Source organism: Callorhinus ursinus, unplaced genomic scaffold (assembly GCF_003265705.2).
Source record: "Callorhinus ursinus isolate GAN/ISIS: 27379988/994484 unplaced genomic scaffold, GSC_fseal_2.0 scaffold24, whole genome shotgun sequence".
NCBI classification, from domain to species: Eukaryota; Metazoa; Chordata; class Mammalia; order Carnivora; family Otariidae; genus Callorhinus; species Callorhinus ursinus.
In genome coordinates, this window is record NW_027397086.1 from 1,828,743 (window position 1) to 1,843,237 (window position 14,495).

The window sequence follows — 14,495 nt, forward strand, 5'->3', positions numbered from 1 at the left end:
CTCTGCTTTTCCACACTCCCCTGTCACCTTCTCATCCAGTGTTTTGTCTTTTCCTATTGAGTTATGGGAGCTCTTTATATATTAAGGTTATTGATTCTTTGTCAGATGCACATGTTATGTGTCATTTATCTTTCAGCCTCTTTTTTTTTTTGTAAAATTATTGCTTATTTCCTAGACATTTAAAACTTTTATGTAGCCAATTCTTGCCAGTCTTTTCCTTTATATTCTCTGGGTTTTAGGCCCTGCTTTTCCCTCCCAGGTCTCCTTTTTTTTTTTTTTTTTTTTAATGTTTTTGAGTGTTTGTATTAGGTTCAGCTCTTTAATCCATCTGGGATTGATGGTATGAGGTTTGGGGGTTTAAGTAGTTTTCCTCTCCATTTTAACCCACCAGCTCCCTCTTCCTCCAACTCTGATGGTGATGGGGTCCGATCTCAGCTCACCATCCAGGGGCCCAGCGAAGTGGGGGGTTGGAGAGACACAGGAAGTGAAGAGAGAGGGAGAGTGAGGGAGGGAGGTGGCCTTCATGGGAAGAAGGGTGAAGATGGCGGAGGACACCCCGCGCCCCCACCCTGCCCCCCGCTCCAGGGCACCCTGCCAGGGGCCCCTCGTGGGCACGGGGATGGCGCATCAGGAGCGGAGCACGGCTCCGCCCAGAGGAATGGCGTGCTTATGGTGGGCCCCTGGGCACCAGCAACCACTCAGTGGGGGAAGGGAATCTGGAATCTTCCAGCATCCCTGCTGGGCTGGTGTCCCTCTTGCCTTATCCCTGGATCGGATTATTTGTCCTGGACAAGAACTGAGTAAGAGCAAGGAGTCCGGGCAGTTCTGCCTGGGTTCAAATCCCAGCTCTGCCCTTCCTCAGCCGTGTGACCTGGGCCCATCCCTTAACCTCCCTGTGCCTCAGCCTCACCCATCAAGCAGCGATAATAGAGCCCCTGCCTCGCTGATCACGACAGCAGCTGCAAACACGTGGATAATGTGTGCAGTGGGCCAGGCCCTGTTCTAAGAGCTGTACAGGGATTCTTTAATTAAATTGGACTCATTCAAATTCCACTGGATTCATTAAGCCACGCGAAGTGCTCGGAACGGTGCCTGGCATTTGCGAGCGCCGTCCGGCCGGTGGGCAGTGGTCATCGTTGTCCACCGCCTGCCCTTTACAGCGTGTGAAGCCCTCGTGGCCCCTTACCTCCTCCCTGGGAGGCCCGCGGCGCAGGTGCACAAGCTGGGGTGCGAGCTGGGGCCCCCGGAGGGGGAGCCCAGGGAGGAGCAGAGAAAGGCAGGGGGATGAGACCCTTCTGCTCTCAAGGCCTGGTCCCGGGCGGGTCTTGGGAGAGTAGGTCGGGGCTGGGGGAGCTGCGGGGAGAGGCTGGGCGGGGTCCGCACGGGCACTGCTGTTACTCGGCTCCTAGTGGCTTCTCCTTGGCGCTGCACCTGGACTGTGGGCCCGGGCTTCCCTCTGGCCTGGGTGGGGAAGGGGCCGCACGGTCTTCTCGCCCCCTTAGCTTGTACTACACCCTGACCCTCCTGCGGGGGGTCTGGAGCTCAGGAGGGAGAGGCTGATGAAATGTCACTCGATAACTTGTAATTTTAATTAAACGCCCTCTTAATTAAGAGGTAATCAAACTGGCAGGGAAGCACCTTGAGTGTGAGTGTGTGAGCGAGGGAGGGAGGGAGGGCGAGGGATGATGGGGCATGGGGGCCAGACCCCAGAGACAGCAGGAGACTCAGAGCCCACCTTCCGCTGCTCAGCCACTGTGCCTGCATTTATTGAGCTCCTACTGTGTACTGGGCTGCGCTCAGATGCTGGGATTTAGTTGTGAGGTTCCACACTGGGGGGGGGAGGCAGATAAGGAAATAGGCAGTGGGGACACAGAATGAGAAACACCGAGGCGGGGAGCCCCGGGGTGGGCAGAGGTCCTCAGCCAGGACAGGAGGCCAGGCAGCCTTCCTGAGGTGAGACCTGAACATGAACAGAACCTAACCTGGAGGAGTAGGGAAAAGTATCCCAGGCAGAGGGAACAGCATGTGTGAAGACTCAGAGGCCAGGTTCGGGGAAGTGTGTACGAGTACCAGATCCCTTCCGGCTGGAGCCCAGAGTGGGAGCGAGGGTGAGGGATGCTGTCACCCCCAACCCAGATTTTCCAGGTTCCTTCTGACTCCTGCAGTCTTTCCACTAACCTTCCGCTCAAACATTTGGAAAGCATAACCTGGCTTAAAGCGAACAGAGAAAACCAAACACAAGAAACTGTCAGTCCTGTTTCCTGCCAAATGCAGGCTGGCAGGAGGAGGGATGTGGCCCAGGGCTGACCGACAGACCTTCCTGTCGCCGACCACGTGAGCTTGGCTCTCGGGTCTCCTCAGTTCTCTCTTGTGGGCGTCGCCTCGTAAGCGCCGCCCCCCCCCCAGCTTCGGCCATTCTCTCCTCCACTCCAGGGCTCAGGAGGATCCACGCCCTGACCACGCAGGCCACCTATGAGCTCCACGTGGACCTGGAGGACTTTGACAACAGCACAGCCTATGCCCGCTATGGGAGCTTCGGCGTGGGCTTGTTCTCCGTGGACCCCGAGGAAGACGGGTACCCGCTCACCGTGGCCGACTACTCGGGCACGGCAGGTAGGACCCCGGGCCGCCGCAGGGAAAAGGAAGGGCGAGGTGGGGGTGGCCACCCACCAGTCTCCCCACCTAGGAGGACAGAGGAACTCCAGGTCTGGTACTTCTGGCCTCCACCTTCAAATCCCACCTGGTCCTCATCCCAGCAGCATGGAAACAGCAGGACCCGAACTGTTCACCCATTCTGCAGATGAGCAAAGTGAGCCCCGAGCCAGGAATCAGGACAGCTGGGGTTTGGGTTCCGCTGGACCTCTAAAGTGTGGTGGCCGCAGCCCTCTGGGCTGGGTTTCTCTTCTTAGGTGGAGGCAGGACCAGGAAAGGGAGTGTATGAAAGAGGTGGGAGGAGGGACAGAGACCACCAGGACCCAGGGACAGCCCGGGGACCCCTGAGGTGGCCCCATGGGGGCATGCGAGCTGCACAGACACCGTGGGTGTGTCGGGGCAGATGTGCGAGCACCATGTGTGTATATGGGGGCCGCTGTATCCGTGTGTGCGCATGCGTGTCTGGGGGAGTCCCCATGGCACACAACTGTGTGTGCGCACACCTGTGCAGGGGACTCCCTCCTGAAGCACAGCGGGATGAGGTTCACCACCAAGGACCGCGACAGCGACCACTCGGAGAACAACTGCGCCGCCTTCTACCGCGGCGCCTGGTGGTACCGCAACTGCCACACGTCCAACCTCAACGGGCAGTACCTGCGCGGTGCGCACGCGTCCTACGCCGACGGCATCGAATGGTCCTCCTGGACGGGCTGGCAGTACTCGCTCAAGTTCTCGGAGATGAAGATCCGGCCGGTCCGTGAGGACCGCTAGATGGGTGCTCTGTCCACCCACCACCCCCCGCCCCATCACCTCCCCCATCCCCGGCCCGACCCCACCCTGCATCTCCTCTGACCTGCTCTCGCATTGGGGTGGGCTGCACATCGTCTTTGTGCTGTCCCCAACCCCCAGTTTACCTCTGCTGATGTGGGGCAGGGCACACTGGACTACCCCCAAATTCTACCTGCCCAGACTTTGGCTCCTGGGCTAAGTGTCTTGACTTCCCTTGGCCAGCACCCCGGCGGCCCCTCTACTTTGCCAGTCCAAACACCTGGTGCTTGGGGGGGCACAGAGTAGGGGCAGGCGCACCCCTGCAGCCCTTTTAGCAGACAGAGGGACTGTTTGGATCTTTCTGAGTCAGGTCTGAGGCCAGCCTCCTCTGGCCCTCCTGGCCCCCCTCTTTCACTTCCATGGTGCCTGGGGACCGTGGGGGGTGGTGGCGCAGAGGGCTGCCTGCGGCCGGGGCTGGACAGCCATATCCCCCTTCCCACAGGCCAGGCTGGGGCGCAGCTGTCTCTGGGGACTCCTAGCCCACCCCGGGTGGCCAGGGCCAGTTCCCTGGAGCTCTCTCTGACCCCCATCCACCCATGTTCCTGCAGGCCTGGGAGCTCGTCAGTCCCTTTGGCTGCCGTGCCCAGCCTCCTGCCTTCCTGGGGCAGCTGGAACCCCACCATGCCCTGTCCTCTTGATGTGGGAGGCTGGGGCAGGTCCTGCTCCCTCTGGGCCTGGCCAGTGAGGACCCCTGTATTTTCTGGGCTGCCATGGGACTTGCACCACCATCCCCACATTCCCCAATTCCCAGGGACTCCAGGGCCTTAGGGCCTCCTGGCATCAGGCCTGCAGGGTGGAGGCTGGACCAGGAGGGGTCCCGGGGCTATTCCCCCGGTCAGCTCAGACTGCTGTCTCGGTAGGGAGGCCGCCCCCTGCTGGTGAATGTGGGTGCTGCCACCTCGGGTCGGGGGAAAGGAAGGGCTCACTGGGCAAACGGGGGGACTGAGGCACCACCAGACACTGGAAACAATCTCTCATGAAATCCTCCTAGTGCCCGACGTCCTATCATTCTACCCCCCAACAAGAACTGCAGGTTCCCCAGGTCAGCAGCCAAGAAGAGAGGCCCTAACCCCTCTGGTGGATAGTGCTGGGACCCCAATGCCCTTGCCGTCAGAACCAAGCCCGGGGCTGTTTTCCTAAGTTCCTACCTGTGGGGATGTGATGGGGGTCTTTGAGAGGCTCTGGGAGGCCGACTTCCCAGGGGTGGGCCGCACCGCACCAGCGGCCCCACTCAGGCAGGAGGGAGGGAGCGGGTGTTTCCTTGTAGGATGCCGGAAGGCAGGTGAACACGGGCAAACGGGAGCGTGGGCTTCAGCTCTCCCTTCCCCTCCCACCAGACTTTGTGCTGCAGTAATGGTGAGTCAGAGTCGGCTGGGGGTTAGCAGGAGGGCTCCGAGTGTGGCCGACTCTCTGTGCAAGCTGGCCCGTCCCCTGTAGCTCCACCTGGTCATCACATTCAGCCGGATTTCGCTGGACATCTGCCGTGGGCCAAGGCCTGCCCGGGTGCCGGACAGCACCGAGTCCCTGCCCTGTCGGCACCGGACCTGAAGCAGACACGGCCAAGAGACAGGCAGCGCAGCCCAGTGCGACCCGTGCTGGGGGGCAGCCCAGCTTCGGGGGGGGGGGCTGCGGCGGTGTGGGGGAGCTGTGGGGGGGGCTCCTTATGACTTGAAGGGAAGGCTCCCCTGCCAGCCCCCTTCTCCGTCTTCTGGAAGAGGAACCAACCCACCCGAGCTACTGGGGCCCCCAGCCCCAGCACAGAGGCTGGGTGGGACCCCAAGTCTGAGGGTCTGAGGGTCTCCCCACCCCAGGGAGCCCCCTTCTCCCCCACCAGCCCCAGGCTAGAGCTGGCTTCTGCTGCCAGCCTTGCTGTGCCAGCCGCTATTTGGAAAGTGTTAGGCTTTTTCTGATCTGTCATCAAACAAACTCCTGGTGAGTGTGATGTAAATGGATTCACAGATGTGCGTGTGCGCCAGGAAGCTCAGGGGCGCTCCTGCCAGGGCTTGGCTGCAGAACAGACATGCCACGGCCCGGGGCGGGGGGAGCGGGCAGATGGCCGAGGGCGGCTTTTGGGAGTGTCCAGCTGACCTGGAGACACCCGTTTCTTCCTAGCTGAAAGCACCAGCCCCAGGCCCGGCCCAGGACTGGCACCATCATGGGACATGGGCCGGAAACAGTGCTGGCTGAAGGGGCACAGAGCTGTCTGGTGGGGACAGCCGAGGCCAGCACACCCCACTTCCTAAAGGGCACAGATAGCCCCGCACACCTGCTCTGAGCCAGGGGTCTGTGGTGAGCAAGGCAGGCTCTGGCCCCGGCCTCCAGGAGCCTCCACTGTGATGTCCATGCGAACGGCCGTCACATGAGCGGGAGTGACCACAGGAAGAGGGTGCTAGGAGGAGAGCAGGAGGCAGCTGCACCAAGATCCAATGGATGACGGATGTGTGCAAACTGTCAGCCAGGACCCAGGCTCACTGCATCCAAACTCTGTCTTGAGGGGCCCGAGTTGATGGTTTGGCGGTGGGGGCCCGTGGTCCCACTAATCACATGTGAACTCACCGACCGCCCCCCCCGTCCCTTTTTCTTTTGATGAGAGCGAGCCAAGCATGTGGGGACCTCGGGGCAGTGCACGTGGCCCCACAAGCTTCTGAAGGTTCCTTTCCACCAGCACAGGTAGGTTCTGCGGAACCAGCCAGTGGCCTCACTCGTTCCATGGCCCCCAAACAGGACACAGTCTCTGAGTTAAACCAGAGGCCACCCTGGGCCGCCTGAGCGCGCTGCGTCCAGAGGATGGATGGTTCCTGGGCTTCCACCCTGATGGCCTCAGCACGGGCTTCCTGGAGATAAGGACAGCGCTGTGAGCAGTTCCCAAATTGCATTTTCCCCCAGCAGCTGCATGTAAATTGGTTTGATAAATGTTTGTCTTGGGGCAGAAGCAATGTCGCCGGCCTGCCTCTTCCCTGTCGCCCTGCTCCCGCTGGTGGCCGTCCTCCTTCACACAGGCCTCCGACCGGCCTGGCTGGGGCCAGGGCCCTGTCACCCAGGATTCGGTGGATTAGTCAACAGGAATTGCCAGGCTTCCGTGACACCAGAGGAGGAGGCAGGGAGGGATGCTGCGTCCACAGACAGTGGTGGTGGGGGGGCGGCGGTTGGGGACCAGGGGGGCCTGAGCTAGGCCTGTGGTCAGCTGCACATCTCTGTCCTGTGCAGCTGGGGGAGCAACGTGCCCGCAGATGTGCTCAACCTCGAACAGAGGACACGAGGCTTTGGTCCCAGTGGCCGGGCCTCCCCAGGGCCTCAGTGTCTTCACCTGCTTGCAGGGGGAGAGCTGTCCCCAAACCCCAAGTGGGCCAAGCGGTTGGTGGGACTCCGCAAACCCAGATGGCTGAGGTTGGCCATGGTGGGACTGCATGGAGACGGAGCGGGTGGGGGTCAGCCTCGGGCTGTGCAGACAGGTGAGCCTGACCGTCCACACGCGGCTGGCTGGGGGTGCGCGGAGTTGCTGGAGGGCCAGCACGGTTCGGGACAGAAGCTGGTCTGGGCTGAGTACACTTGGCGTCATGAGTGTTCCTGTCTCTAATAAAATCTCGCGGTGACCCAGCTGGCGCCTCTGCCTCTAAACCTCTCTTGGTGCCCCACATCAGACCACGGGGCGTTCCAAGACTGCCTCCTGCACAATTTCCCCAGACTTCCTCACCATTCCCGTCTTTATTTCTATTGAGGAAACAATGTTTCCCGGATAACTCAGTGCCCCCCAGAGGCTGCCCCAGATCCGTTAGCAGAAGCAGTTGCACACCTGGCCAGCAGCTGGGCCGCCGCGGCCGGTGGAGGTGAGGCCTGGCCCTGCCACAAGCTGCACCCAATGGGGGCGATCCTCCTGGGGCTGGGCTTCGGGGGATGAACCTGTGCACCCCCCCTCCCCAGGGCTCCAGGGCGACCAGCTGGCCCTGTGGGTCTCTCTTGGGGCTGGGGCTGGAGTCCTGAGGAGCTGAGACTTTATTAAAAACAAGTCCCTGATGGCTAGTCATTCATGAAGCCAGCGTGAGGCTTGACCCCACACCTGCCCCCCCCACTCTCCACAGCGGTCCCTGAGCACTTTCACAGAGCACAGCTCGGGAACCAGAGCCTCCCATTGACACCCAAGGGAACTGAGGCACAGAGAAGGCATGAGAGTGGCCACTGCAGGCTGCACCCCGTCGTTAACCAGCACCCAGCGTCACCGCCAACCAGTACTAGCGCGGGAGATAAAACAACCCTGCCCCTCCCGTCTCTCGCGCACACACACCAGCCCCCCTCAGGGACGGAAGCGGCTCTGCACCTGCTCTGGTCTGCACACCCTCTCCCCGCACCTGCCCATGGAGAGGCCCAAAGTCAATCCACACTGGCTTTTCTTGACCCTGTCCTCTCCAGACAAGACCAAGGGGAACCAAGGCTTCCTGCTGCCGACGGGGCTGGAGAGGGTGCGGCCATGGACTCTGACGCTCAGAGCCTCAGTCTTCCCCCTGCCGCTGCAGGGGGGATGTCTTCTAGCCCCTTTCTCAGGCCTACGGGGGAGAGGAAGTGCCCATGAGGCCATCTCTATTCCTGTGTGAATGGGGGGGGGGGGGTGACTCTCCATACCCCTAGCACTGCACAGGCTAAGGTGAAATAGCTGGGTGAGGGCCCCCGAAACCAGGGGAATGCCTCTGTGCTTCGTCCCCAGCCTCACCTGAGCAGCTCCCCCAGACAACAGGGCGGCTGCAGCCTCACCCAGCACCTGCTCCCCTCACTGCCCTGCTTGCTCTCGGTGGAGGGAAAATCTAGGCCAAGCAAGGAGTAGAGGCTGGGGGCCTGGCTGGGCTGGTCTCCCCACAAGTGCTGCTCGGATACAGTGCAGGGTCCCCAGGCACGGGCAGCAGGATGGGAGGACAGGAGAGACAGGGGCAGGGGGCCCCTGAGGCTGCAGGCTCTGGACCGACCAGAGCGCCGGTACCCAGGTAGATGCTTCCCCCCCGTGATGGGCACCTGCCTCCCACCTTGGCCCGAGCGGGGAGAATACTCTGCAGTGCACTTGGCCCGACCAGGCACCTCATCTTGGCTCAGCTGTGCGGATCCTCGCACCTGGAGCAGATCCCAGGGTCGCTCCATGATCACAGGGCAGGCCGAGTGAGTAACCGTGCGGTGAGCACCCTGAGATGTGCCTGGACCAGAGGGGGCCTTGCAGAAACACGTGGGCCCACAGCGCTGCCCCTCCAACCCCACGTGCAGGTGGCAACATGTGACGCTCCCCACACTCGGTGTGAGCTCCCCTGGGGAGAAATCCCCTGGGAGTGAGGGGCTGGGGAGCGATGAATGCTGGCGGCCTCCACCGTGGGCACCAGCTATGGGCAAAGAGCTGGAGCCATGACGGGGACAGCCCTCCCCCTGCCCTTGCCAAATCCCACACCAGGCCAGCAGCCTCCTCTCCGTGGCCCATCACCACGGCCGAAGGTGGCATGAGCCTCTCAGCTGAGGTTCAGAAAGCGAGGCATTGTCTGGCCACCCAGTGGAGAGTCAGTTTGGAAAACATCTGCGGGTGTGTCCTTCCTTTCCCAAATGGGTGTCAGGCGCCCAGGCCGGCGCTAGGGTTGCGGTGGTGGGAAAACACCTGGCTTCCCTTCTAAGGAGCGCATAGGCTGTGCTGCAGGGGATGTGGGCTTGAGCGGGGCTCAGCCAGGCCAGGGGCTCCAAACCCCTTCCACGTCCCCTCCTGCTGCCCCGCTCAGCCCCTCGCGAGGCTCCCGAGCTGGCGGCGCCTCACACAAGTTTGCACCTGACGGGAATGAGGGAGTGAGGGGCAATGGCTTCACAACGGGTGTCTCACTTCCTGAGCCCCCCGGGGCGGCTGTGCTGGTGCGGCATGGGTGGGTGAGGTGCGGACATCGCCCCCCTTCTCCAAAGAGGGAGGCAGACCACTAGGATTAAGGGTGGGTGTGCCATCCACGCCTCTTCCAAGGGACTTGAGGGTCTGAGTCTGCGATTTATAGCTAATGATGCTGCCCGCTCTCCTCCAAATGAGGCGGGCCTCTGGGCAAAGGGCAGCCCCCTCTGCTCCGCTCATCAGACCACATCCTGTTTATGCTGGGTCTTTATCAACGCAGGCAGCACTGCCCCGTCCTGCACCACCTGTGCCACCGGAGTCCCCAACGGAATCCCAGGGTCAGGAAGGTGCAGCAATCAGAGGGCAGAATGGCAGTCCACCCAGGGGGCTGATATAAAGCAGGAGAACCCAGGATCCACACCTCCCAGACAAGACCCCAGAGGCGCCCTGCCCAGCAGCCTTCCTGGGGAGCAGGCCCGCAGCCTGGTGAGTACAGCGGCTCCGTCCTTAGCAGGAGCCCCGCTGCCCGGGGCCTTCTCCCAGGCCAGGAGCTGCACGGTCCCCAGAGGTGGAGACCAGCAGCTCCTCTTGCAGCCCAGATTGGCTGCAGCTGGCCTCGAGGGCTCAGCCCCGGTCTCCACCGTGTGCTTCCCCTGCCATGTCCTGAATGCTGGGGCCTAATTTTTGGTGGTGAGTGTCTCAAGCTTCCACCACATTCCTGAAGGGGTCCAGGACTCCCCAAAAGGGAACGGGAGCCACTTCCTTCTGTGCATCAGTGCACCCTTTCTTGAGACCCAGAGGCCTAGCCCCCAGGTGGAAAGCTCCCCCCTCCACTCTGCCCGGGTGCTGATGGATAGCCTTCTGCGACGCAGGCCAGACTTGGCTCCAGCCCCGGGCGATCAGATGATGGAAGTTAGGAGGACTGGATTTGGGTAGGGAGGAGGGCTGCTTTTATGATTTTTTTTTAAAGCCTTCTGGCTGAGTTCACTTTGAAATGTCTTCAAGGGAGCCATTTTTGGGAAGAGCTCTGAGGAGCCCATGCTTCTTCTCCAGAACCAGCTCTTTCTTCTAGGCTCAGTTCGACTCAGAGCAACAGCCAGCTCCGACTCACCATGGTCATTACCAAAAGGCTTCCTTTGAGAGGGAGCATTGTTGCCGAAGCAAGGGCATTTTGGGAAGCTCTATTTCGGTTTCCAATCCACCAGGACTGCCATCCGTGGGGTAGAGTAGCGACTCCGAGTCACTTAGACCTGGGCCTGTATCCCAGCTCTGTCACTTGTAACGCTGTGAGATCCTGGGCCAGTCCCCGGTTTGTGCACCCCCCCGCCCCCCAGCAGAAGGGGGTAGGACTGCCCTGTGGGAGGGCTGTGAGGACCGTCCGGGACAGGGCCAGGGAGCACTGCCCACAGGCCTGGCATGCCAAGAAGCTGTCTGGCCGCTAGAATCCTGAATCTAAGGGCCTCCATTGCCAGCTGTGTGGCCCAGGTGCCACCTCTTAGCCTTCCCGACAGTCTTCTTGCCGGAAGACCTGGGACGAACAGGGCCTAAAAATGAAGGGTACTGGTGACGAGGACATGCAGCCGTGCACACAGACGGTGCTCTGTAGGGATCCTCGACAGCCCAGCCATGTCCACATGCTCCTCCCCAGGTGGGTGTCTGAGTTAGGCCAGGAACATCAAGTCTGTTTCTTGTTTCCGGGCACAACTCGTTTCCATGTTAAAGAGACATGAGCAGAGTGTCCCAGCGACACAGCTTCGCCAGACCCATTTATTATCAAGTTGAAAACTAAGAGAGATTGATGCTATGAATTTTCTACCCCGGGGCTCTGAGACGATATGGCCCTAGAGTCAATAATTATAATAAAAAAAGAACGAGCCCAAATTTGCACAGCACTCGGGGGCGGCCGGGGCACGGCTGTAAGCCGTCCCAGCAGCGGGCAGATGTGAATGCTAAGCTGCCAAGGCCGTCAGATGCAGGGGACTGCGGGAGAGAGAATCAGCCTAATTGGTGCAATCAGCTCCTGAGCCTGCTAAGAAAATAAAGGCCTGATCCCCCAGCATAGTGACACTTCCTCAAGCTGCTTGCAAGTTGGGCTCAGTGGAGCCACCAGCCTTTGATGGCTGCCCAGGCCCTGGGAAGCACTGTTGACAAGTTGTTGTGCAAAGCCCACGCGTGTAGCCGGTAACTTCTTCCTCTCTTTCCTCTGGGCCAGATGACAGGCCCTCACGCCCTGTCGTGTCTCCTCCTCCTGCCGCTGGGTGCCTGCTTTCCTCTGTTGGACAGAGAAGAGCCCATGGCCACCGTGAGAGGTGTCAGAGATGGAATGAGCTGGGCCGACCTGCCCGGGGGACACCACGCCCCCCTCCCACGGGGCTCCTCGCCGCGGCCGAGAGCCCCACAACCTCACGGCCTGCTTGTCATGGCCAAGGAGCTGCAGACGTCGGGCCGACAGTGCGCTGGCTTCAGGTTCCGGTTCGGGAGGCAGGATGATGGTAGCGAGGCTACCGGCTTCCTCCCCGCGGGTGGTGAGAAGGCCAGCGGCCCACTAGGGACCCTGGCCGAGGAGCTCAGCAGTTACAGCAGGAAAAAAGGTGCCTTCAGCTTCTGCTTTGGCCGGCGGTGAGGGGGCCGCTATGTCCATGGACCCTCCCTGCTACCACTCCCGCTCCTGTCTTCTCCTTGAGCCTGAAAGACCAGGATACGAAGAAGGCATGGGGATTATTATAATGAATTCTTAGCAGTAGGATCACTTAGGCGGGTGCTTGCTTTTGATTTCCAACTTTGCCGAGACAAAGACCTGGATGGTATCAAAAAGGAGGTGGCCCAAAGCAAGCTGTATCCCGGTGAAGAAAGCGCTGCCCTTTCCTCTGTTGGACAGAGCGTCCCAGCCTCCTTCCCCGTGGTCTGGCTCTGAGCAGTCCCCTGGCCCAGCGGCCCGCAGCCGTGGCCGCTGCTGGGCCATGAATATGGACAGGCAGGGCTGGCAATGGACAGGCGGGGCTGGCTGTGTCGGCTTCAGGCTGAAGGTAGGTGGGCTGATGATGACCGTGGGGTAATCAAAGTTTGGAGTCTCCACAGGGACGCCTGTAGCTGACATCCGAAGTGCAACTCTGAGGGAGCACGTCCCACCGACTAGAGAGGATGGTTCTGAAAGTTAAAAAAAAAAAAAAAAATTCTTGTTCTCCATCCCATTAACACAAGATCCCTCTGGCAAGAAAACCCTGCTGTGGTGTCAAGATGTCATTCAGAACTGGCTGCCCATTCCCTTCTGATAACTGTCCTCGGCGGTACAGTGTTTGCCAAGCCAGGAGTCTAGTAGGAGACGAACAAGGAAGGAATAAATTTTTGCTCGAGCAAGGCTGCCTTTCAAATGTTCAGAATATGAATGTGTTGTGTGTATCCTTTGAAATAAAAGTTTAACTGCAAAACCGTAATGGAAAGCTCACCTGACTCTTGCCTACAGGTGCTCTGTGCCCTAGGAGTTCGGCTTTTCCTGAGCTGCCAGTGCCTTAACTCGGGGGAGATGGAAATCACGTTGCCTGTATCCACACCTGTCCCGGCAGCCCCTTAATTGGCAGTTGGTAAAATACCCATGGTCAAAGGCAGAGAGAAACACAAGATGGGGTGTATTTTCCTCCTGCGCTTGGCTGCTCCTTCCCTGGTTTTCTCAAAGCAAAGAGCATTCTGAAAACAACTTCTCCACCCCAGGGGAGGCCAGCGCTCAGCCGGAGTGGCTGCAGGCCCGGGGCAAGGCAGAGCATCTCTTTCAAACGCCGCTCTGCTGTGTCCTGCATCCCATCCCATGTCAGATACGGCAGTCTGATGCTGCTTACTCCCAGGCTGGCTTCGACCGCTGAGATGAGAACCTAGATTGATGTTACTATGGCAACATCTCCCCTCCTCCTTTCGAGCTGCTGCTTGGCCCTGTTCACAATTGAATAATTTTCCATTGAGCTGTCACAATTAATTGGTGGATTTTTATTAGCCTTTTAGAACCACACTGGGTTGGGCCCAGCTTGGCACCTCAGAGCATTTCAGTGTTTTCCATTCTATTAGTGACTTACCTTCCTCAGTAGCAGCTCTCAATCCCCGGCAGCCAGAAAGCCACTTTATTAAGGGGTGACAGATCTGAGCCACAAAAGAGCCAAGCTGACTGGGAGTGCGGAAATTGGGTGGTAGGATGGGCCAGGAAGACAGGAATCAGAACATCACCTTATGTTAAAGCGAGAGGCCTTCTCCTGGAGCCCCTCGCTGCTTCTCCCCTACGCCTGGGCACACGGCCCCACCGGGAGAGGGGCCAGACAGCGACATCGAGTCTGGGAGACACATCATACTCTCTTTGGCTTCTACCACTGTCTGGGGAAGGGATGAGCCAGGATGCCTCCTGCTAATGGGCAGTCTGACGGGGATAGAACACATCCTGGGGCTCTTCGTCTGTTGATAAAAGAGGCAAACACTCAACCCTCAAGCCACAGAGGGCAAACCTCAAGAAAATGAGTCCCAGCGTGTCCATAAAGGACAGCTCTGGCTCTGAGAATAGACATCATAGGGTGGCCAGGTGAAGGAAGTGTGATCCCAGTCCAGGCTCTCACCCCAGCGTGTGCTCATTTCCACTCTGTGGAGGGCAGGGGTTGGGGGGATGGGGTGGGGGCAGCACGCTGGATCACTCCTCCCTTCGCTCATTCACATACAGAGAAGCCAGAGAATGGGCTTGTGGAAAGACCAGGTGAGACAAGACACACCAAAAGGCCAAGGGCAGAGGGACACTCTGCAGCAAGGTCCCCTGGTGAGCCCCCCTTGCCAATTTCCATTCTTAGAATAAAACAGACGCCTCCGTGGTCACTAATTACAAGAACTTGGAGGTCACCAAGGCTGAGATACTCCTGCATGTGTTTATACACACTTTAGGAATATACTGGCTGGTTTTTAATTTCGTAGGAGATGAACCTCAGAGAAATCAGAGATAAAGAAAGGGGGGAGGAGAGCCTTCAGAGGAGTGGATATCCTGTCATTAGGCTTTCATCATTCAACAGCAATCAACAACAAAGTTATTCTTTCCAGTTGCTTGTACATTCGAGCTCAATAACCCTGAAAATCCAAACGATCAAACTGTTAAGGGCATTGCTCTGTTAAATCCACTCCCGCTGTATCTGGCTACATCTCCTCTTTAACCCTCACC

The 14,495-nt window shown here is 59.4% G+C and overlaps 2 protein-coding genes across 4 annotated transcripts in view; both read left to right on the plus strand.

Moving 5' to 3' along the window:
• The window catches only part of FIBCD1 (fibrinogen C domain containing 1), a 34,761-nt gene extending 28,349 nt beyond the window's left edge, over positions 1–6,412 (plus strand). For both annotated transcript variants that reach the window (XM_073905601.1, XM_025888326.2), the window contains 2 exons: positions 2,434–2,613; positions 3,164–6,412. In XM_073905601.1, coding sequence (XP_073761702.1) covers positions 2,434–2,613; positions 3,164–3,423 — 440 coding nt within the window. In that variant the 3' untranslated portion in view covers positions 3,424–6,412. The remainder of the gene's footprint in view (positions 1–2,433; positions 2,614–3,163) is intronic.
• Positions 6,413–9,629: 3,217 nt separating this feature from the next.
• QRFP (pyroglutamylated RFamide peptide) lies at positions 9,630–12,731 on the plus strand. 2 transcript variants are annotated; one of them, XM_025888473.2, is made up of 2 exons: positions 9,630–9,802; positions 11,529–12,731. In XM_025888473.2, exon 2 carries the CDS (start codon positions 11,529–11,531, stop codon positions 11,937–11,939), a length of 411 nt encoding a protein of 136 aa, XP_025744258.1. In that variant the 5' UTR covers positions 9,630–9,802; the 3' UTR covers positions 11,940–12,731. The 2 variants fall into 2 exon arrangements, with proteins under 2 accessions (XP_025744258.1, XP_073732827.1); XM_073876726.1 differs by lacking the exon at positions 9,630–9,802 and adding an exon at positions 10,770–10,964.
• The last annotated feature ends 1,764 nt before the right edge of the window (positions 12,732–14,495 follow it).